We start from the raw sequence: 24,474 nt of genomic DNA on the forward strand, positions 1-24,474 counted from the left end.
GCAACCGACAAAGGGGATAACCTTGCTATACATGTTTGGCTGGTCAGCTTATTTTAAATAAAAAAATGAAACATGCGTATGCATTATTGTTTACATACTTCCATTACTTTTATTGGTTTAACATAGTAACTTTCAATCCATGGCGACGATTTGTTCAATATTTAAGCCTCACATCAAAGGAAACACAAAAACGATGGCTCCTTATTTATCGAACGAGTCGGTGACTAAAAATTGCACAATGTTGACACTTTAAAATTCGCATCGAAGACCAATATATCACAAATGTTTGTACTGATTACCCTTGTCTATAAATAATATGACAATGTGTAAATGACAAAATCAAAATATAAACAATTAAATAGATACACTTTTGAACCGTCTGAATCAATTTCCTGCATTGTATTGTAATTGTAAATAATTTAAAAAATGACGCTCGACAAGCTTTAGTGTGCGTTTGTTATCAACAGTTGTGCTTTTTAACCCTTGTGACCCCTTCGTGTGTTACCTATCATATTATAGCTTTGTCAGTACCAGTGAATTTTGTGAAGTCATCCCACCAGATTATGACTGATAGCGTGTCCGATTATTCAGCATTGTGGGACAAGATTTTCACATCAAAAATTCACTGGCATCTCTAAAACATTATAAAGTAATTTCAATAATGTACCCGATCGCGGTCTTTGCACTCCGATATTGTACTCGTACATTATGTCGTGCACAGTTCACCATTATGGGCCGGGAGGGAGTACATTATCACTTAATTTTATTCATATCTCTCTCTGTCTTTAGAGCTGTGTACACCACCGCGTTTCCCACGTTTGCATACGATGATAATGTACGCATTCGATTTTTCTCTTTGGTCCTTTGCAAAGCTGAGATAGGCTGACATCAAATTTCGACATGTTCACAGGTCAGACATGGTTCATTTCGTAGCGATAGTGCCATAGTCTTCTGTCGAAGGTGAGGTTTCGTTTATAGGAGCTGACAGACACTTGTCATTCATTAATGGATCAAGTGGTTGCAACTTCTCACCAATGCAGTCCTGTACTTGAAGCGCACTGAAATACGTGAAAGAAAACAAAGCGAGGTTAAACAGTAGATAAGACGGTTTAGGCGGCCAAGGAAACCATCCTATAAGTTGATGTCAAATCGAAAATAATTTGTAATCAGGTAATAAGACGACACTGCTTCAACTGCGTCCGACGCTAGTCGGCGTTTTCTACTTTGATTCCGACATGACTAGAAATGAGAACTTACCCGACCAGGAAGACTGCTATAAGAATCGTAAACGCAAACAAAAGATATACCGCATTCGGCATAAATTCCACAGTTGATGAATAGATGTTGTTGTACACAAGAGGCGATATACTCTGGGCAACTCCTTGTATGCCGCAGAAGAAAGAAAACATCACGCCTATGGAAAGACAGGTAGTAATATATGTTCATAAGTTTCAAATTATCATACTCTCTCTCTCTCTCTCTCTCTCTCTCTCTCTCTCTCTCTAGGCACTTACAAAGGCGGACTAATAAATTATTGCACCTTTACTTTTGTGATTTAGAAACTTGTAAGTTTGATTTTAAAATACGATTTACGTTACGCTTTATAAGCCTGGTTGATTGGATAAACTGGAGCCTACAATTTATACATGTGTCAAGCATCAATGATCGTGATCTAACAGAAGGTTGCACATCGAAGCTTACGATAAAATGTCTACAAAATATACTGACGTGTCTCTATACGCACTATCGAAGGAGCCCTTCATGCTATGTGGTGAAATGCATTGGAAACGCAGTGAATTTTGAAATTCAGGAAGGAACATGTATGGCATTTTTTATCATCATGGTGAACAGTCTACAAGCACTGAGAGAAGACTGCTCAACGACATTCGCCCAAGCTGCTCCCAAGGACCCTTTGTCAAACTTTCATAAAGCATTAGGTGCATTTTAGAGATTGTTACTTTGTACTTAGACTGGAAGATCCGTCGCTCGAGGGCGCTCTCCACGCTTCCCCTAGGGAGGGGAGCGTACAGGGCGCGTCCTCGAGCGACGGATCTTTCAGTCCACTTTGTACTTCGCGTTTGACTTTCTTGCATCCATTCCAGGGGAGGTAAGAATGATCAACGCGTTACCAAGAAACTGAAATCACGTGGGGTAGAGTAACCATGCTGAAATGGATAATGAACTGTTCTACTGGTTGAAGACACGCTGGAAATGAAGCGCCAGTAAAAATATTATATTGAACTGCAAAACTTTAAAGGTGTACAATCATGTAACATACTTTACTTTTTGAGAAAAAAAGGCTGACATACCCTGAAGAACATTTTACTTTTCCGTTGGAATACCGTTCTAAATACCTTAACTGTGAAGACATGTCCAAAGTGCAAATGTGGGGTTCTGGGTCGTGTTAGAGTCATGCGCAGGGGTCACAAGTCGTGCTAGATCAAACGCAGGGGTCAAAAACTTACATTTCATCTAAAGCTTGGTCAAAAGTCAGCATGTAGGCTACATGAGGCGAAAAATAAGGAGTACCAAATTAATGTTGGCTGGTTCAGGGGTAGTTCTCTTCACGTGGTTTCATTTCTGTTCAAATTTTTGACAGTCACATCAAACGGTAAGTCGGACCACAGGCGCTCCTTAGCTGGGTCGTCTCCGAAAATCGATCTACTTAGCAGACGACCCAGCTAAGGAGCGCCTGTGAGTCGGACTGTAGACAGTAGTTTATGTACTGTCTATGGTCGGACTTGCAATTGCTCACGATGTAACTACTTTAGTAAGCACCTACCCTGCTCAGTCGGGTGTACCAGCTTTGACATGCGCCCTCGCAGAACGGGGTAACTGAGACTGGACAGGCATCCAACGAAGGGGGCTGCAATAATGAAGGTGGGGGCGGTGTTAGTGAATGATAAAAAATGTACCGGGATGAAAGTAAGAGAGGAACGACACGTGGCTCGTTGTGACTGGTACATTCCGTTGTCGAGGGCTGAAGATGTGTCGACTGTCATCGGCGTAGAGATTTTAATTTCATGGCAGTCGAAGTGGACGTTGTTTCAGTTGATGGTGTCACAGCGATCGATATACGCGTATTTCCCGGGGGGGGGGGTAACTCCACGGCTAATAGTACGGGGGGGCTCCGCACGAACATGGAAACCCAAACTGTTGTGATACCAGTTTTGAGCAAAAAAAACTACCCTTTCTGATACCTAGTTGTGGAAACGCAGCTATCTCTTGGCGGGGTAGCGTGAGTTGCTTTGTGAGTGGCGGGGTTGACCTTTGACCCGCATAGCAACTCACGCTGCCCCGCCAACAGATAGCTGCGTTTCCACAGCTATCTGATACCATACAATACCATACATATACAGATACGACTCACTCGCCTTGCGTACCAGGGGTACCAACAGTCAAACCGACAGATCGGAAATATTGATGGTAGATCTGGGATGTAGATACATGGGTTTCCAGTGTTGACAGCATGATTTTTTAACAAATGTCAGTTTGTACGTGTTTAAAACCGGACCCTTTCTCATACCAACACCTCGTGAAAAGTATACCCTTTCTGATACCAAACTGTGCAAATAAACGACCCCTTTCGCGCGGACCCTCCCCGTATAGCCATCTATGGGAGTTACCCCCCCCCCGGTGTATTTTAATTTTGTCGATTTTGAAAGATTTTGCTTTACTTATATTTTTACTGTAATTTTGTAAAATTGCGTTAATTAAAACGTTCTATGTTTAGGGTTGACTATCAAGGGCTTGATGTTTCGACAATTACACTCTGTGGTTTGCGAGAGATTATTTGAGCTGCAGTTTCTGAGTTGCTCCGATCACTGCAACGTCGTATGTTTTAAGTCGGCATGATATGGATTGTCATTAACGACAAACATCAGCAGTAGCATAATTATAAGTTCTTGTCAGGATTAAACCATAGACTATGATTAAACCTACTACTACTGCTGCTGCTGCTACTTTTGTTACTACTTACCACACAATATCATGATGGGGCTCTTGGCGAATGCAATCATAAGGTACAAGCCAATTGCGGACAGGAAACTGACCTGCGCAATACCAATGTCGCCCATACAGCAAGCAAGGAGTTTTCCCCCGGCCAACAGACCTTAAAAGTCAAGCAGAGGTAGACATTATCCATACGCACTTTTATTTTACATGGAGTTTTAAATATTTACGAACATTATCGAACTTACATTAGTGAGCCGGGCAGTAATTTTGATGTGCCCTGAGACCTAATTCACCAAATTAAACATTTCGTTAGATTAACTCGCCATAGTTATGGTCCACGGAATGGTCACACCATTCTGTGAAATTTTAACTGTTTCCTTTCTTCTTCTTTCCTTTTGACAGAAGTAAGACATTATTTTGTAGGTATGAAGTCTGGTGAATTTTACTCTCTCTCTCTCTCTCTCTCTCTCTCTCTCTCTCTCTCTCTCTCTCTCTCTCTCTCTCTCTCTCAGATATCCTTGTTCCGACCATCAACCTTATCTTATAGAGTGATTTTGCATTCATAAGTCACTGCTTTTTGCATTGGTCAATAATGTCAATTGAAGCATTGACCTTAGTTTTTCTATTGTCAATGATTCAAGATAACATGAATAAATTATGTCACCTTTGGAGAACTTGACCGCCAAACAAAACGTCGCTGCAAATCACTGTAATCTGTTCCCTGCCGAATTTCGATTTACCGCCGTGACGGGCTGCGACTTCCTATTTTTCGCGAGCGCGCAGCCAGCGGTAGAAATGAGGCAGGGAATTCGAACCACACAACAATCACGGTCACTCCACGCGTGACCTTACAGGGCAACCGCACGAGTAAATATGTAGAAGTTTATGGCTTCAACATGTTCAACGCTCTTTGGGACAGCTAGCCCCATGGGTTCAGACCTGTTCTACATGGCTGTTCTATGCAACTTCTATGTTTAGAATTAAACAGACGTTCACTTTCTTTAACAAAACTTTACGGTTACCATAAATATATGGCACCGCAATAGGTGCAATAATCATATATCATTCAAGGCAGATAATTTAAGAGGTCCAAGAAACAACTTTATATAGAAAATGACGAAAACAATAGGCCCAATAGGGTCTCCTTGACCAGGTTACCGGAATGGCTAAACGTTAGCATGCTAGCATGCTACACTCGTCAAGGTTGACCCAAAGTGACAAATTTGGTGCAGAGTAATGTTTTGTGTATAACTTGACAATCTTGACAATCATGCCTTTCAGTGTAAAATTATGCCACATCGAGTATATCATCAAACTCTGCCTTTTGGTAACCGTTCGTAATGGTGTCCGAAACTGTAAATTGAATAAAGGAAGGCACAATTGGACATCCTTTGTTAGCAAGAGACATTAAGAAACAAACCCACCATGGGCGTGCCAACCTGTACGACTGCGGTGACCATGACCTCATGGGCCACCCTCGAGTTTGGCGTACCCGTTAATACTCTATAAACAGTATTTCAACAGAAATATCATAGCAGGGTGTGGGTGCGTTTTGTACACTACTCTGTAAGCGGGTTTCAGAGGTACATGTACAAAACTATCACCGACTTCTAAAAAGAATGCAAACGTGCAAAGACGATGACTTTTCTCCTTAAATGAGGCCAAATAAAGAAATATGTGTGTTTACGGTAACCTGATCTACCCCTAGAAAAATCCATCGACTTTGGACATTTTTTCTCGCATTTTCGAATAAATTCTCTAAATTTTACCATATTTTATGAATCTCGGTTGACAAAAATAAACACTAAAAATCCTCCGACCCTACCTACCCTAATTTTCTGAGGTATGTTACCAGGTTACCTTAAATACACAATTTTACTTTGTTTGGCCTGATTAATTACCTATTCCGATGGCTAGGAACATGAAAGCCTGGTAGTAGCCGATGAGTACAGAGTCAAAACAGTATGGAGGAGCTATAACGTACAAAATCGTTAGCACGTATGACGTCAGCGTTAGTGATGCGAAAAAGAAAGCCACCGATATTACAGTCAGTCGTGATGAATACCCTCTTGGCTTGTTGGAGAACATTTGAATGACGTCATTAAACTGATCGCAAAGCGAAAATTTGTGATTTTGACGAGGCCTGGTCTCTTCAAGCCAGAAGGCAATGTACAGGACTGTGCAGGCGGTCACACCGAGCGACAACCACAGAGGTGGGAGGAACCCGGCGACTTTGATCCACCGGCCGACTCCGATCTGCGAGACGCAACCTGCAACGTACAGTGTGGCTTCTGCGAGGATAAGCCGCATTGAAAGCTGCTCTTTCGTTGCGACGTCCGATATGTAAGCAAAGGATATCGCAAACACGGTAAACAGACTGCCGCTTAAACCGCGCAACACCTCGGATATGAAAAAGTATGGAATGGGCAGACGAAACATAATCACCACCAGGGTAATCGCAATTGACAGCATAATACCGACGACTGGTATCAGTAAAGTCAGCTTTCGGCCCCATCCTCGCTCACTGCGTGAACCCAAAAACAGAGATGAAAACACCATCAACACCGAAGAAGTAACATCAAATCCAAGAGACCAGTAAGACGAAATAGCCTGCACCTGATGTCCAAGGATGTACTCCGGATCGCTTTTGTTCACGACACAGGCAAAGGATTGATTCTCGTATGTGGGTTGAGTGGTGTAGTTCAAAGATTCCCCGACAGCCTGTTCCAGGTAGTTTACTCTGACAGATATGAAGGCAGTTATGTACGCGAAGGTAATGGTGAATATCACGGGTTCCACCGTAATGAGACGGCGCAATCGGCCCAGCAGCCCTGGTTTTGCCACCAATACGTTGGGATCTGCAGGGTCTGCTGCCTTCAGTGGATCGGTTTCGACGCTTGGTGCAGGCTCAGTCATCTTCCCTTGCACAGACATCGCTGAGGGTTGTGGTCAGAGCTCAGAGCAGAGCATGGAACATAGGCTTACCAATTGCTACTCCATATTGTATATGACTTTTGTGTGGAGCGCGTGAATTGACGGACCAAGTACGAAATCAGCTGACGAAGTGAACAAACCACAAACTATAAGAGTGACCCAGCGTTTTTCACTGATTTGCATAGTTCAGTTAAGGTCACTTCACCCAAGGACGAAAAGAGTCCGAAGGTTACGCCATATTTGTGCACAGCGCCACGTTTCTCAACTGACATCGACAGTAAGCGATGGACGTATCGTAATTATTGTTTTTGTCAAAACAGGGGGCCGTATCATAAATATACAAAGTCCGGAAATTAATCGGTCATATTTCTTAGCACTTTGAAGAAAATATGTATGAAATGAGCAGCGCAATGTCCTAGCATAGAAGCTTTGTTTTCATTTTGACATTCGATAAGAAATATATCCCGAAAACACCTGTAAAACTTTACCAATGTCAAGTTTCGTAAAATGAAATATTAAGCATTTCATTTTACGAAAATTGACATGTTCTAGTATCAAGACGATGTATGCAAATGCTTCATAGACCTGGCACTAATGCATGATGGCCTAAGTCAGACTAGATGATGAATTTTTTGTCCTGTAACGAGAATTGCACAGGCCGATCGGAAGGTAAAAATACAAGATTACATTGTAAAGGGCATGCGATCCAAGATCCAACCTGAATAGTTGTGATTACAGACACCATTCTGTCGAACTTCTGCCGGGGGGGGGAGAGAACAGCTTGATGAGAAACAATTTGGATACAACACTATACGGATAACAGATGAGGTAAGAATTTTAAAGGGAGGGGGTCCGTCGGAACTGCGCTAAAATGTCGTGTGGGACCCATATGACCATTGTAAACACTGCATCAAGGTACGCTGGTGATTGAGGAATTGGAAAGTTAAAACATGTTTGTCTTTTAACCCTTTCACCACCATGGTTTGTCCCAAATCCATTGTTTTCTATGGTAAAGTTGGACCTGTATACAGGGAACTGGGGGTGGAAGGGTTAATGCACATTGCAAGGCTTAAGTGTTGACGAGATTCGCCTAGATACCATGCATGATGATATACATTTTCTTTTTCATTGCAAAGAATACACAGACATTAGACATGATTTTTTCAGTAAACTAAACTTTTGTAAAAACGCATTCAGAGGCACACAAGACCTTGTAAGCATCTTTTCAAGGACAGATAAAGCATCACTATGTGAATTGGGAAAATACATACATACATGTTTTAAACTCAGACAAGACAAAATGAAAAAGACAAAGTAAACTATTTATGAACCTTTAATATGTTGACCTCATGTATAGATATTTATATTTATATATATATTATATATACTCTTTCATTGTTGTTTTTGCAAAACCTTTATTGTACTTTATGATCAAGATCCCAACTGGGATACGATTTCAATAAAGGCTTACTTTACATTGTTTTCTAAACTAGAAAGTCGCACATGCGCATTATCGACTACCCTTCCTCCAATGACGAAGAGCAGAACTTTCAGACGACATAACCATACGGTGTAGGTACTTAAACGAACTACCCCCTGTTAATAAATAATCACTCACCTCATACAATTGCGATAGGACTGTGTTCAAATGTCGGGAGTCCTCTCCGAGTCACCCGTCGAAGAGTGTTACAGTGTATATTGTGTAGAGACAGGACTGTCAGGCGTTAGGGAGTGTTCACAATTTACTTTAAGGGAGGTTGGAGGATTTTCAGAGGGGCACGGGAGAAATTATCGTAATTACGAAAAACACCTGAGTCTTCAGGGGGAACCAGATTATTGTATAAGAAAGGCAGCGCCACATATCGATACTCATTTTATAATTGTGTAAATTTTGGTGTGAAGTGTTCAATTTATGTTGAATGTTTTGTTTTTGTGTATGTGGCAATATTATGTTATAAACTATGGCGGGACGCTCCCTTGACATGTAGCGGGAACAATTCGTTAAACACGGTCCATTTGACGAGCGTTTTTTGAGACTTAATAATATGTGGTCTCTTCATCGGTCACTTGATGTTAGTTTATCATCCCAGTTATTTTTAATGTATAAATGCCTGGTTGGGTTAATATTGCTAAAAGGGATGTTACAAGCAATACATTTGGACCCGTGTGATCTGTTTTGATGTGTTCAAGATTCTCCTATAGGCCTATCAGAGGACACTCGTCATGTGTTGGTTCTAGTGATTCTTTCGTTTTTTTACTTCTATTTCTATTATTGTATTCTATTTTCACTTCTAATGTGATTGTTTTTAGTTCTGAATCATTAAATTGGTTTTGACTAACGTTCTGAGTACCTCTTGTCTCGTAGCTAACTTAGCCGTTCAAACTTGGCAAAACAGCGATGTATGTTTTTGGTTCCATAGCTCATGCATGAATACAAAACCAATGTCAAACTTGTGCTACCATCGCGTCTTCATAGAATGTTTTCTTTCAATAACGACTGACAGCAGAACGGGTTCAAAAGTGAACATGGAATTGACTCGAATAAGATAACATTTAACATAGGGCCAAAGTCCCTGAAGCTACTATAGACATGGATACAAAATTAAGTATTTCCTGACTGTATGAAATTATCTCACTTAGGTCATCCTAGGGACTTGTAAACCAAATATTAAAGCTGTGTGACCAGCAGTTTTGAAAGAACAAGCAACTCAACAGCTGACAGAGCTCTGCTGTGTTATGTAGAGAATAACCTTTTTGTGACACATGTATTGATGAAGAAGGTGGATATCTGTGAATAACATTGTAAGTGGGTTCTGTTGAATAAGTTGAGACTGTACATACTCAGAGAAAGCACACTGAAGAGACAAATGTTTGAAACTTAAGAAGTTCAAGGTCATCAAAAGCATTAGGGGAGAACCATTTGATTCTGGGGGGGTATGGAGGAAGAGGGTATGGGAGCAAATTTTTTTTCCTGTCAGAGTGACAGCAATTTTTTTTTCTACTGTCAGACCTGCATCATTTTTTTTTTCCAAATGGAGTAGCAGTGCAAATTTTTTTTTATTGGTCATCAAGTTTGTAATGTGTTGTATATAAGGGAGCCGTCATTATTGACGGCCTGAAACTCCGAAATTTCGAATGACCCTCCCCCTTCACCAACCATGATGAATTTGAGTAAACTCCCTCTCTAACTCTGAAATTTTGACCATTCCCCACTTAGAAAAGTTAAATACCAATACATGTAATTACAGCAACAGTAAAGACCTTTCAAATCTTGATGTACCCTGCTAGACTATCATCAGTTATCTCATGATGGTTCAAAAAAGGTGAACACATCAAAATGAAATTCAAAGTCACAATAAAATAAAATATAAAAGATCACGCATTATCTAACCATATAGTATATTGTTTAATTTGGATGGATATTATGACAGGGTTTTCACTAGGATATCTGACGGGGCAGAATTTGAAAGTACAGGGGGAGAACATGAGAGAGGCTTAGGGGGAAGTGTCACAGGGGCTTTCCCCTATCTTACATGGAATTTTTTAAGATATTGATGTGTGCAATGGTGCAGTCTGGTGCAATCTGAGTTTTTTTAATTTGTTTACTAAGTGAAACTATTAGAATACCCCAAGGGGGGAGAGCACGAGAGGGGTTCCCCTCTAGTATTCGAAAGTTTGAGAAATTGATGTGTTTAATGGTGCAATCTGAGAGGAGTTTCAGTTTATTTTGCACTCGGTAAAACTGTTTGAAAATGACATTGAACACTGATATTTTTTACATTTTTTGCATGATCAGTTTTTGAGTCACAATATTCAACACCAAACAATGACAATACAATTTGTGAAAAACAGTTCTGTTTGCCAGAGACTGAAGACAAATGAATATACAGGAACGGAAAATCTGTGACCTTCTTGTGTCATTTCTCCAGCTGCCAGCTTCTAATGAAAAGCCTGAATATGGTATGTTTGCGATCCGGTGTTTGTGGTCAGAAAAACAAGGCTCACACATTGTATTTCATCATATTTGTTGTTCCTCAATTTTTCATTGTCAAGGTACATCTTTCTAACAAATTCATATTGAGAAAATAATATTGGTTTTACACTAGTTTATTGACTCCTGTCTTGTGTTTTAAATTTTCACAATTTACAGAAGTCAAATAGTCCCCTTTAGATAGTGCCTATGCCATTGAGATATGGCAACAGAAATCCTGAAATATGATTTCTTGGGTCAGAAAATGGAAGGAAAACATTGAGTGTACTGAGGTGTAGAGTAGAACCCATGTAGTGCATGCTTATATCATAAGTGCTGGGAAAAGAAACATAAGAATTGCTTGTGATAAAACATTTGCGCCGCCTATGGCGGCGCGCGGGCAAAGAATACATGAGAATAAGGTCTCCAATTTTGCTTATTTCTGGTGCATTGTGACAATTTTTTTTTCTCTTCTGTCTGTTATGACAATTTTTTTTCTCAGGCCATGACAGGATCAATTTTTTTTTTCTTCTCTCTCACCTGGTGACAAATTTTTTTTTCTCAAAATCCTCCATACCCCCCCCAGAAATCAAATGGTTCTCCCCTTATAAGGAATCATGTAACTTTCATTGCACTGTTTACACAGATTGCATAATTGCTATAAATAGCACATGAGGAATCTTACAGCCAAACCTTACCATAAAAACCCTATCACTTTGACCACTCTTTTAATTGACCACTCTATTTTTTTCCTCAAAAGTAATTTTATTTTATCCTTACCAAGTCAACCATAAATGGAAATTAGAACTTTCTCTATCTCTATCTCTATCTCTATTGCCTATTTGAGCAATTTCTTTTAGATAACATACAGGGCACAATAAATGACGGTTCAAAATATGTCAAAGTTGGGATTCAGGAAAATTGCCTTTACATGTTTTAATCCTCCAAGATGGTAAGCATTTCACTATGAACTGTCAAAAAAGTTGAACTTTCTGATAATTCTACACTAAAATTATTTTGGCTTTGATGATTTCCTAATTCAATTATTTAAAATCATATTATTTTTTTCTGGGTGAATTGATAGGGTTTATACAGTACAAGAATTACATACAATGTAAGTCAATTTTGACCAAAAATGACAAAAAATTCCTTAAAAATACACATTTGCATATTTAATCACAATTTGAACAAATCTAAGTTGGGTTACCCCTAGGGACCTGTACACCAAATAACAAAGCTGTCTGACCAGCGGTTATGAAGAAGATTTTTTACCAAAAACACCTTTTTGGCATTAATTTGCCTATTTTCAACAATATCAAAAAATTAAAAAAAATAGTTTCTCAAAATCATACTTTTCATCTACACAACAAATATCAAATCAGTAAGTACTGCGGTTCTCAAGATATTTGAGTGGACGGACGCCTCACAAACGGACATACATACATACATACATACATACATACATACATACATACATACATACATACATACATACATACATACATACATACATACATACATACATACATACATACAGACTGACGACGGACGCCGGACGGATACCCATCCTAATAGCTTCTATAGACTATAGTCTATAGTAGCTAAAAATGGAAGCCTAATCTTTGCAAGACGAATGTTTGCGTCTATCATTTTCAAAGAGCCATTGTAAGTGAACCGCGGGTTGGCAAATTGAATTCATGTTTTGATCACTAATGGCCAGCCAAATTGCTAGAATAATTTAAAACTCCGAGGAAACACTGAGTATTTAACAAACACATACATCACAAATGTTGACCATACCTTATTTGTTAGTGTATATGAGAAAATTTAGAACTTGCAAGATTTAGTTTCATCAACGGTAAGTGAGTTTACTCTTTTGACATTTACAATTTCTATAACACCGAAAAAAGGTGTGAAATTGTGATTACACATTGCGGGAGTCACGGTGACGTACTTCACATCCAAATTTTATTTCCTTTAGACAGTGACGAGGCAATGGGTAGCTCAGGCTAGTTACATAACCATGCTATGCTAACTCGATCAGTTATTGGTTACGCTAACTTACCATATATCGCTGTCACATCCAGCATTGTAACAACAACTGGAGCGAATTTACCACGTCGAATTTGTGCAGAGGTCGGATACAACGCAACAAACACGTAGACTGCTATGCAATTTACTCATTTGAGAAAAAAATTGCCCCATTCCTTCATGAGCTAGAGGTGAACAATTAGGAGGCACACATAATGGTCGCCTGACTCGACAAGACTCGATCCAAACATGCAATTTTCTTTCAGAGTTGCTGAAATATCAAGATAATGTCATAATGCGTATTATTTTTCAAGTGCAAATTACAGGTTTCTGGTACACCCTAAAACCATCAACAGTATCCAACACAGGTGTAACCAAGCTATAGATGTGAGATAATGGGTGATCGGGCCGATTTATACGACTAAGCACAATGTAAACAACATCACATTATCATATCTTTATTGATTTGAAGTAACTTACAATAGGTAATTTTGACATTATTGCGACTTGTTTACTGTTCGTACGTTCGAGAATCATGTACAAAAAAATGATGGCACGAATCGTTGGACTACAAATTGCAAAATGTTGACACTTTAATATACGCACCGAAGGCCCATGTATCAGCAAACACTTGTACTATTGGTCTTAATATAATGAAAATGTGTAAATGACGAAATTAAAATGTAAATGGAACTGAAAAGTTAGATTTAAGTTCTGCTGCACCACGCTGTTTTCGATATTAAAGTTCGCCTTTGCTTCAAAATCGATCAACGTCATCTGATTCTGAAGTTGCACAAAAATCCCGTAGGACGACTTTTATGTATAGGATAAGCCCGAGTACGAGGGCTCTTCTGGTATATAAAGTCCAACCCAACGATAAAATGTCGAGGCCGCAGGCCAAGACATTTTATTGTAGGGTTGGACTTTATATACCAGAAGAGCCCGAGTACGAGGGTTTTATCCGACTTAAAAACTATCGCCCCTAACTGATATATTTTCGTTTTCAATGTGTTTCCGTCAACCGTCCCCTTTGTCAATGTAACATGTTTAGGATATGAATTAAAACTTTTATTTGTGAAATAGCCTTTCAATGTAATGGAACATCCTATAAATGCCCTAGGGCACAGCAGATTTTGTGTTGCAGCTGGTTTCCGCTGTGTTACCAAATTTGAATATTAAAACGTACCAGATGTCTACAGAATATGACATGTTCACTTTTGATTGGACAGTACTTTACTACGGCGCTGTCATTCGTTTCTGGAATTTGGTGACCAAGGCTTTATGAGTAGATAAAACACCCTGAATTGAGCACTCTGATTGGTCAATCAACAGTAGATAGTTTTTAAGCGGAGCTATAGGGGTTTAATACTAAAATAGTGACTTGATTCCCACAAACCGTGTCGTATAAATGATTACCTGTTGAGTCACGGTCAACGCTTTAAAGTAAACGGTACAACCACGACGGTGACAGCCAATAGTTGAACTTGGTGTAAAGTATACAATACTAAAATCGGTGCGTCACGAGAAAGTGTCACAATTTCAAATATTTGTAGGTGCACATTTCTTGAAAAGCTTGAGGAATTATATTGCTGGCCCGTATACTTCTGGGCTAATAAGTCTTACACTGTAAAAGATAGCACTTTGGCAGAGGTTGAAGAGGTTGTATTACTGCGCGTTGGATTTTTCTCGATGTTCCTTTTCAAAGCCGACGTTTGCTGGCATCCAATTTTGACATTCTCGCCTATCCTATCTCGTTTTTCGTAGCGATGGTGCCGTAGTCCTTAGTCACAGATGGGGTTCCATTTATAGGAGCCGACGAACCCTTGTCATTCATTAATGGATCAAGTGGCTGCAACTTCTCACCAATGCAGTCCTTTACTTGGAGCGCACTGAAACGATAGAAAACTGAGCAAGGTTAGACGGTCGGGAAAAACGGAAGAGGCGGGCGAAAAAAACTATTTATGTCAGATCGAAATAAGCTTGCAGTCAAGGCTAGGCAAGGACCTTTTGTCGAACGCTTGGTGGCGTTCTCCACGTTGATTCCGATAAAAGAACTCACCTGACCAGAGAGAGGGCTATAAGAACCGTAAACGCAAGCACAAGATAAACTGCATTCGGCATAAATTCCACAGTTGATGAATAGATGTTGTTGTACACTACAGGTGATATACTCTGGGCAACTCCTTGTATGCCGCCGACGAAGGAAAACATCACGCCTATGGACATAATATCGTAGATAGTTAATGATGATATAATAGTAAATATCTCTATCAAGTAATCATGATAATATAGTCTCCGCTGGACCAACTGTTTTCTTGAGTTGTTGATCCATGCCACTGATGACTTGGTTGTAGTTTTTTAATTGCATGCCGATGCCTATATACTTGCATATCACAGCTGTTTCCTGTTGGAGACCGTGTGGTCTGTATACGGCTGTATACATGACATGCGTGTATATACCATGGGTACACTGATCATTTAGCCACATAGATAGACGTAGAATGGTACGTCATCGAGCATTTTCCTGGCATTATGAGTCAGAAATCCGCGCCGCACCGGCTCAAACATGTCTGACGAACGGCTAAAGGGACGAACATTCATAACAGGACGGTCATCTAATCGCCATGCTGGCTCAAATCGTGACATAAGTTGACGTATTGTCGTTGTGTCAAGTTTTAATGGAGTATGTTCATGCATTGCAAGTTGCAGAGCAACGGATACAAAGATGGAAAAATCAGAACAATATTGTTATGTAGCAGCCATATTTGATTGCATCCCGACACAAATTGATGGTCATATGAAAATGTGTCAATTTTCGATGAAATCTGGTCCACGTAGTGCCTCTAAAATCAAATAAGGAACAAAATTGTCATCCGATAGCCATACAGATTTTTATCGCGATACAAATTGACATGCAATTTATTCTCTTTATACCAACTTTGAATGTAATCCGTCACAAGGCAGTGGTGCTAGCGCTGGGTATTTAAAACTCTGCCTTCAGAGCTTTACGCTTTTTGCATTTCATCAAAAGCTTCTTGGTCAATGACTATTTGAGCAAGCACCTACCCTGCTCTGTAGGATGTACCAGCTTTGACATGCGCCCTCGCAGAACGGGGTAACTAAGACTTGCCAAGCATCCAATGAAAGGGGCTGCAACAAATGAAAGGTGGGATATATTAGTGGAGGATCATCGCCCGCTCGCACGTGTCCGTTACTTCTGGTCCCGGGAAGCATTCAGCATGCCCTGACAAGAGACCTTGGCAAGCGAAGATGGTGGAGGATGGAATTCAAAAGAATGAAGGTCAAAGAGGGGTGACATATGGCTCTACGTTAGAGATATATGTCTCGCTTTTGTCGATTGATGAGCACAGAGGTTGGACAATTGCAGCCTTTGTTTTGCAATGATGTATTTTGTCATATATCCTTATCTCTTGCTAAGGCAAGTATTTAACGGAGAGTCGGGGAACGAACCAGGACAGCCCTGTGACCGGATTTTACTGGCACAAACCGATTTGTGCAAAGTCAATCACACCAATATGCCTATGGGCTTTTCAAAAGTAACATCCGCAGATGACCGAGGAAACGTTGCAGAAAGCTTACAATTTGCGTTGCGGACTTGATCATCTTGCGATTGCGGTGACGAGAGTTCCTTTTTGGCGCGATCACCCTAGCGGAAAGATAACGAGAACTTCTATTAGTAGTACCGTACGATCCTCCTGTCAATCCAATTTATTTTACACATTTCTTTAGCAATTTACAGCAATACTTTCGCTGTCGTCTCCAAATGGACCTCGACGTGTTTATATAAGAATTGAAATACTTACCACACAATATCATGATGGCGTTCTGGGCTAATGCAATGGTGGCATAGTAGCCTATTCCGGACAGAAAACTGACCTGCGCAATACCAATGTCACCCAAACAACAAGCTAGGAGTCTCCCCCCGGCTAACAGACCTACAAAGTCAAGCATAAATACATATTGTCAAAAGCTAGCTTACTTTATATGTAGTTCGAGCTTGTATAAGACTTAGTGTGGTGGCGATCTTGGTGTGCCCTGGGACCTACTTTTACAAAAGTCTATATTACGTTAGACTGACGTTTGGTAAGTACATTATCACTCTCTCTCTCTCTCTCTCTCTCTCTCTCTCTCTCTCATTCCTTATTTGTTTCAATATCCTTGTTCTATGTGACCATATTAATAAACTATTAATATTCAATAGAGAAAGGAAATGTTTAAGCGTTCTCAATACATCCGAATGTAAAGCCGACATAAAATACCTCCTGCAACCCAAACTTACATTGAAATACTACAGTGTCACAGTGAAAAGACGTCGAGAGCCAACCATAGTCGCTCTATGTATGAAGAGAACCTTATTGCTGCAATATCCATTTGGTAGCTCTCTGTTGTTAGAGCTCCGTGGGATCTTAGCAGACTCTCAAAAAGCTCCTCGCAGGCTACGCGCTGGTGTAGGTGCCCTGGCTCAGCACACGCCGGCCCAACCCCCAGCTCACTGAGTTCGGCTTAAAACCAGCCACAGTGCGTAGCGAGAAAATATATGAGCGATACGTCCAAGGATGGCATGTGGACAAGTATAATGACGGTCCTATGCAACTCCTGTTTTCAGGAGTTCGATGAAAAACAACTTTATCCTTCAAACACATCGCATCTTTTGTTCAGTGAATAACTTGAAAAATCACGTGCCTTGTGTAACAGGGATCTTGCATTCCAAATATGGGCAGATCGTCCATGTAGCCGACACGAACACGAAGTGTCTGTTACCGGCTACCAAAAACTATGAAAAATCGTAAAGAATGAGCTACAAAATCACTATCGGTTTTAAGTTGCAGGTAGAATAAGTCTGTGCCTTTGTATAAAATACTATAAAAATAGTAGAAAGTGAGCAACCAGCTGAAAGTTAGTGGAGGAGACCTTAGCCGCATATCATTTGCATCTCATTGTCGGCTACATGGACTGTGTGCCCAAATATGACCAAGCTCTGACTCGTGGTGACTGTTGCATGCAATCTCAATATCAAACTGTGCAACAGTACGGCTTGCATAACGGAGGTTTATTTGGCCGTGTTGTAGCGCAAGGCAATATAGTAACTAGCTCTCCGTACAGGTATGTGTGTTCCCGGCGTTATACGGCCTCCACCACGGTGGAGGCCGTATAACACCGGGAACACACATACCTGTACGCAGGGCTATATAGTAAAAAACAGATGGGAGCGCTCATCCATGATATAGTTAAATTTTATCGTAGTGGCCATAGTTTGCGGTTTGTAATGTTTGCGACTTGGACCTCAATGCTTGGATTAACACTATACCGGGTTCTTTTCACGTTTCGGCCAATTAGATCGCTGTATTTGCGCTATCAATTTATAGGTATGATATAATAACCGACAACAGCATTTTGATCATTACAAGTACGCCAGATTTCTCTACTTGTAAGGGGCAGGAGGTATAACTTATCGAGCACTCGGTACGCGAGTTTCAAAATACCAAAATATATTTACTAATTTAGTTAGAGACTCCCCTCGAAAAGGGTTACGGGCGCTCGTTGCATTCACGGAATAAGTACGAAGAGGGCGGAGGACGATGTTGTAGTCGAGGCCGAAGGCTATCTGCCACAAGGGCTCGGCATTCGGCCTCGTCCATCGTCCTTCTACCCGAGACTGCTTATGTAGCAATGATACAGGTGCCGCCAACTGGTAAATTTCATCAATTTCGCAAAATCATCACAAAACATGTTTTGAAGGCTGATATACCGATTTTTCTTATTTTTGACCCTGACCTAAAATTTGGAGGGTAAAGTGAGAGCTGCTCGTAACTGCCCTCCCACTGGCATACGCTGAAAATATACCCTCCCACTGAATTTTGATGCCCACTGCCCTCCGGTATCTACAGTCTGCCCGCTCCCCACTCCCCACAACAATTCCAGCTCCCCGCTGCCCTCTCCCCACTACTGAAATTTTCCATTGCCAACTAGATGCCCACTAGGCACCCCAGAACAACGCAAAACCGTGCGAGCAGTTAGCAGTGTACTTGGAACATTGCTCCCCTCTAAGTTATGCGCTTAATTTCTCCTCAAGTTCTATCAAGCACGCCGCTTTCCCCTCCCTCTACGTATTTTCCGGTGCCCACTGTCAAAAATTTTCTCCCCGCCCGCTGAAAGTATTGAAATTTCTTCCCCGCCCACAGTAAATATCGATATTTTCTCCCCGCCCGCTGATTAGTTTTAAAATTTGCCCGCCCGCTGAAGAACTTCGCACGAACACCTTTTTGCACGAACAGCTTAGTTGGCGGCACCTGATGATACGAACGCCTGAACCAAGACTCACCGATTCCATTGGCAAGGAAAGCAATAGCCTGGTAGTAGCCGATGTACTCAGGACCAAAACAGTATGGAGGTGCCATAACGTACAAGATTGTTATGACAGATGACGACATCGTCAATGCTGAGAAAAAGAAAACGACAGATAGCACAGTCAGTCTCGATGAATATCCCCTTGGCTTGTTGGAGAACATTAGAATGACGTCATTAAATTGATCGCGAAGGGAAATTCTAGTTTTTTGAAGAACCCTGGTCTCTTCAAGCCAGAAGGTAATGTACAGGGCTGTGCAGGCGGTCACACCAAGGGACATCCATAGAGGTGGGAGGAACCCGGCAACTTTGATCCAGTGGCCGACTCCGATCTGCGAGACGCAGCCTGCAACGTATGCCGAGGTTTCTGCGATAATCAGCCGCATTGTAAGGTGTTCTTTCGTTGTGACGTCCGATATGTAGGCAAAGGATATCGAAAATATGGCAAATAGACTGCCGCTTAAACCGCGCAACACCTCGGATATGAAAAAGTATGGAATGGGCAGACTAAACATAATCACCACCAGGGTAATCGCAATTGACAGCATAATACCGACGACTGGTATCAGTAAAGTCAGCTTTCGGCCCCATCCTCGCTCACTGCGTGAACCCAAAAATAGAGATGAAAACACCATCAACACCGAAGAAGTTACATCAAATCCAAGAGACCAGTAAGACGAAATAGCCTGCACCTGGTGTCCAAGGATGTACTCCGGGTCGCTTTTGTTCACGGCACAGCCGCTGGAATGATTCTCGAACGGCGAGGGTTGAGTGGTGTAGTTCAACGATTCTCCGACAGCCTGTGTCAAGTACTCTACTCTGACAGAAGCGAAGACAGTCATGTATACAAAAGTCACGGTGAATATCACGGGTTCCACCGTAATGAGACGGCGCAATCGGCCCAGCAGCCCTGGCTTTGCTACCAATACCGATATGCTTGGATCACCTGCCTTCAGCGGATCGGTTTCGACGCTTGGTGCAGGCTCTGTCATCTTCCCTTGCACAGACATCGCTGAGAGTTGTGGTCAGAGCACAGAACAGAGCATCAGCTGTAGTACTTACGTCACTGCTAAAACCTTCAAAAATTATTTTGTAAGGACTCGACACAACAGTGGAATGACTGCGCCTGATACGTGCTTATGCTGCTGGCGGTCAACGCCATCCTATTGATTATCTCACTGCAAGTGTGACCTTCCGTTTTATTTCACCCCGTAAATTTGCATAGTTACGTCATACATGTAAATATGCTACGATTCTCGATCAGCCATCTGCGATTCGGGAGTTCGTTAACCGTGGCATAAATTATTTTTCGTCTGCAGAGAGGCTGGAGATCATAAAATCAAGCCGGGATTCCAAGTACAAACATTCATTGGATCGCACTCTCATGAGCTTTAATGATTCATGCACAGTCACTCGTGATCTATTCCGCTCTCGGACTATACGCCCATAGACGTGTACACACGTTAGTCCGAGAGCGGAATAGATCACGAGTGACCGTGGATTCATGATAGACAAAGGTTCTGCTTCAACACAGTCGCTTGTGATGATTGGATACACGGTGAAGGCTCATATATGCAATTATTCCATACAATTTCCAATGCATATACGGGGCGCACTTCACCGTGTATCCAATCACATGCGAATGTAGCTTACACACTAACAACCTGAGGCTATAGTTTGAGTTTACACGAAACCTAACTTTACTTTTTTTTAAAAAAAAAATTTGGTATGTGTCTTGCCAATGTGAAAAATTAAAGACGACTGCAGGGCGAGTACAAAATACTAGAACTATAGTTTGATTAAAAAATCCCTCTTCCTTGAACCATTGATCCTTTTAAACATATCCAGTTGACAAATACGATAGAGGTTAGCAATGTTCGTGTGAGAGACTCGGAGGAGGGCAGGGGAAACTGACTGGCAACTATATATGAGAGAGATAGACAAACAGGCCCGGGCAAACAGGCAGGCTGACAGGCAGACGGACGTATACACTATAGGAAAAGTGCGTGACTAGAGCGAGAAACTGACGCTTTCTCGCAATCGGTGAGAATCTGTTCATATTCTCACCGCTGTCGGTGAGAAAATTTTAATCTCCACTGGAGATTGGTGAGAAATGCACTCCTTGGCGAGAATCAAGTGTGAGAACAAATTCTCACCGGTGAGAATGGAAATTCTCACTAAGTACAGCGAGAATTGAAATTCACTGGCGAGAATCATCAAGACTCGCCGTTCATTGGCGAGAATCATAAAGACTCTGAATGGTGAGTCTTAATGATTCTAGCCAGTGAATTTCAATTCTCGCTGTACTTGGTGAGAATTTCCATTCTCACCGGTGAGAATTTGTTCTCACACTTGATTCTCGCCAAGGAGTGCGTTTCTCACAAATCTCCAGTAGACATTAAAATTTTCTCACCGACAGCAGCGAGAATAAGAATAGATTCTCACCGATTGCGAGAAAGCGTCAGTTTCTCGCTCTAGTCACGCACTTTTTCCCTATACTATAGTGATAGAGGAAGGGGAGAGGGAATTCAATAGCATATTGTTGCGTATGATGATGATGATATAACTGGGTCACATGAGAACAATGAGCAAGATGCACATGACTATAATTAATGAAGGACGGTGTTTGAAAAACAACTGGCAGTGAGAAATGTGGTGAAAAAGGCGATTGTTCGAAAATAAATGTTATCAAGGATTTGTATACTTGTTTCATTCTGCGATTTGTGTAAAGTCGTTGACTGAATGCCCTTGAAGCCCTTGTTCGGCGATCTATATTTATATGTTAGGGAGGGGAAGGGGGTGGATATGTGTAAGTAGGGAAGAAACTATACTGCGTCAGCTGAGGCTACCACTAGACGAACGATAAAAGGTTGAAACTCTGCCCAGACGGTGTATCTCGACATGTTCGTACTTTGGAACTATTTTTGTGAATCTAATGTCACCGTATGTTATGGAAGTCGAGTTTCTAGGCATACATATATTGAGTTTACTTTATTTTGGTCTAAAATAGTTCTTCATGTCTAAAAGTTTGTTTGTTTGTACGACGGAATACGAAAGACCAATATTTTTAAAATCTTCATAATCCAATTTCTTATTTGTTTTTATTTTCCAACTTCAGGCGTTTGCTCCTATTCTTCATGATAGTTTATCTCTGATTAGTGTACAGTACATATCCTGTTTTGATGACTATTCCTCTATGCATTTTCAGACACACGTCCGCTGTGTACCTGCGTCTTCTAAGGAGTTCCTTGTTTGAGCTAGAACGGACGATATTCGACACTGATTTGAGTAATTATCAGAGCTGGGACCGCTGGATTGGGCCGCTGCAATTTGTGCAGGAACTATCGCGTCCTATTTTTTTTCGAACGACACTACACTGAAAGTGTACTTCAGACCTGTTTTCGTATGATAAAACATGTCTATGTAAGAGTCTGTCCTTCCAAGTGTATGTTTATCTAACCATGCTAGTAATATGAATACTGATTATAGCATGATAAAGAATAGGCCTATATATAAAAAAGAGAAGGTTACGAAAGGATCCTGAAGGCTAGACCTGGGCATAGCCAATTTCACGCAGATCGATGAAAGGCAACCACTACACCATGGCGATGACAATAGGGGACTCAAGCTCCTCCTTGATTGTTTCTTTGTTTATGCGTATTTATTTGTTACGTATGATTATTTCCAGACACAATAAAGAACCCTAAAAATGTATTGTGTTCATATTTGTTAATAAAGAACGGCGTTTGTTTGTTTACAAATTAATATAGTCAATAAATGACAAGATCTACGACAGAACGTCACACCGTAGTTTAGGTTGCTTCTGGTTATATAAAAATGTGAACGCGCTAGGACATCTAGTAGACTGAAAGATCCGTCGCTCGATCCGTCGCTCCCCCTCGTAAGAGGAGGGGGCGTAGAGAGCGTCCTCGAACGACGGATCTTTCAGTCGAGGAAAACTGGCTGTCCATTACAAATGGCAACGCCAGTCACATCCTCTCCCCGTGGCTGCTTGAGAAATACTTGCCCGCTACTGCCCAGCAGTCCTACTTTCTGCGCATCCGCTGCGCAAGAGGATTATGAAAATATCTCCATCCGGCATCCCCTAATTAGAAAAGGATGCCTTCATGTGTTTCACAAAAAATGCCCGTTTGCTTACGAGCAGCGTTATGGCTAAGAAAACGTTGAACGCTGGCAGACTTTGGAGTATGATCGACCGTGACCACGGTCTTTGGTCGACACGTATAGCCTTGAAAATCAAAACACCGAAGTACAAAGTTTGAAGACTGAAAAAAAACCCAACTTTACACTTTTAATTGGGGATGGGACCGGACCTCAAAAATTTTCTATCTGACTGGAGTTTTTGTTCAAACACAATTACGGCTACCCTGACCTGACCCCCTTTTCTCATCAAAACGCGGAGAATTATGTTTTTTGGTACACTTCTCATACTCAAATATGTTGATAATATTTCTAAAGCAATCCTGTGTGTTTGGGACGATTGCACGTATGCAGGTGCAGTCAGCTGGTCGGTTCTAAACAATTTTACATTTTTTAACTTAAAAACCTAGAGTATTTTGAATCAAATTAATTTTTGAGAGAGAAGTGGTAGCTATTCGCAATTGTCCTCCGGCTCCGGAGTTGAAAATTTGCCCTACCCGCCCACGAGTTTCCCCTTCTCACAACGTTGAAAACTCTCTACTGCCCTCTCCCATTATAAACGCTCCCCATTGCTCTCTCCCGATCACATGATCTTACCCTGCCCATTGGTATTCAGGCCAATACAGTAATTTCTGAGAACTCAAAAAAGCGATATTTATATTTATCATAACGAGTCAGAATATCTCTAACGGTGGATAAGCGAAAACGAGCAACAAAGTTTTCAGAAAATCTTCGGGTGAAACAAGTAAGGTGCCGTAATTCTTAACTACAGTTTTGAAATATATTGATGAGGATATCTCACATTTGCGTTATTGCGTTTTTCCTTGTAAATGTTTCATCTATGACGGTGGCGACAGCAAAAACCTTAAGAGGGCGCACTTTAACAGCACCAACATGCGTGGGCACAGAGCAAGCAAAAAATGAGCAGAGAGATTTTAAAAAATGTTTCACCTACCAACACCTGGATGAGCCTAAATCGTAACAAGCTTAAAGAGTTTTGTAATTTAAAATATATGAGCTGAGGATGATCTCTTGTTATGGAAGATCAATAAAAGTAT

The 24,474-nt window shown here is 41.1% G+C and overlaps 1 protein-coding gene across 2 annotated transcripts; it reads right to left on the reverse strand.

Moving 5' to 3' along the window:
• Positions 1-83: 83 nt before the first annotated feature.
• LOC139135052 (proton-coupled folate transporter-like) lies at positions 84-20,441 on the reverse strand. 2 transcript variants are annotated; one of them, XM_070702243.1, is made up of 5 exons: positions 5,856-7,057; positions 3,980-4,111; positions 2,783-2,866; positions 1,258-1,414; positions 84-1,058 (listed from the first exon to the last, which is right to left on the reverse strand). In XM_070702243.1, the coding sequence occupies exons 1-5, from the start codon at positions 6,886-6,888 to the stop codon at positions 923-925; spliced, it is 1,542 nt and encodes a 513-aa protein (XP_070558344.1). In that variant the 5' UTR covers positions 6,889-7,057; the 3' UTR covers positions 84-922. The 2 variants fall into 2 exon arrangements, with proteins under 2 accessions (XP_070558344.1, XP_070558343.1); XM_070702242.1 differs by lacking the exons at positions 2,783-2,866; positions 3,980-4,111; positions 5,856-7,057 and adding exons at positions 15,956-16,039; positions 16,714-16,845; positions 19,233-20,441 and having other exon boundaries at positions 414-1,058.
• Positions 20,442-24,474: the final 4,033 nt, after the last annotated feature.

The sequence above is a fragment of the Ptychodera flava genome, chromosome 6, assembly GCF_041260155.1.
Source record: "Ptychodera flava strain L36383 chromosome 6, AS_Pfla_20210202, whole genome shotgun sequence".
Taxonomy (NCBI): Eukaryota; Metazoa; Hemichordata; class Enteropneusta; family Ptychoderidae; genus Ptychodera; species Ptychodera flava.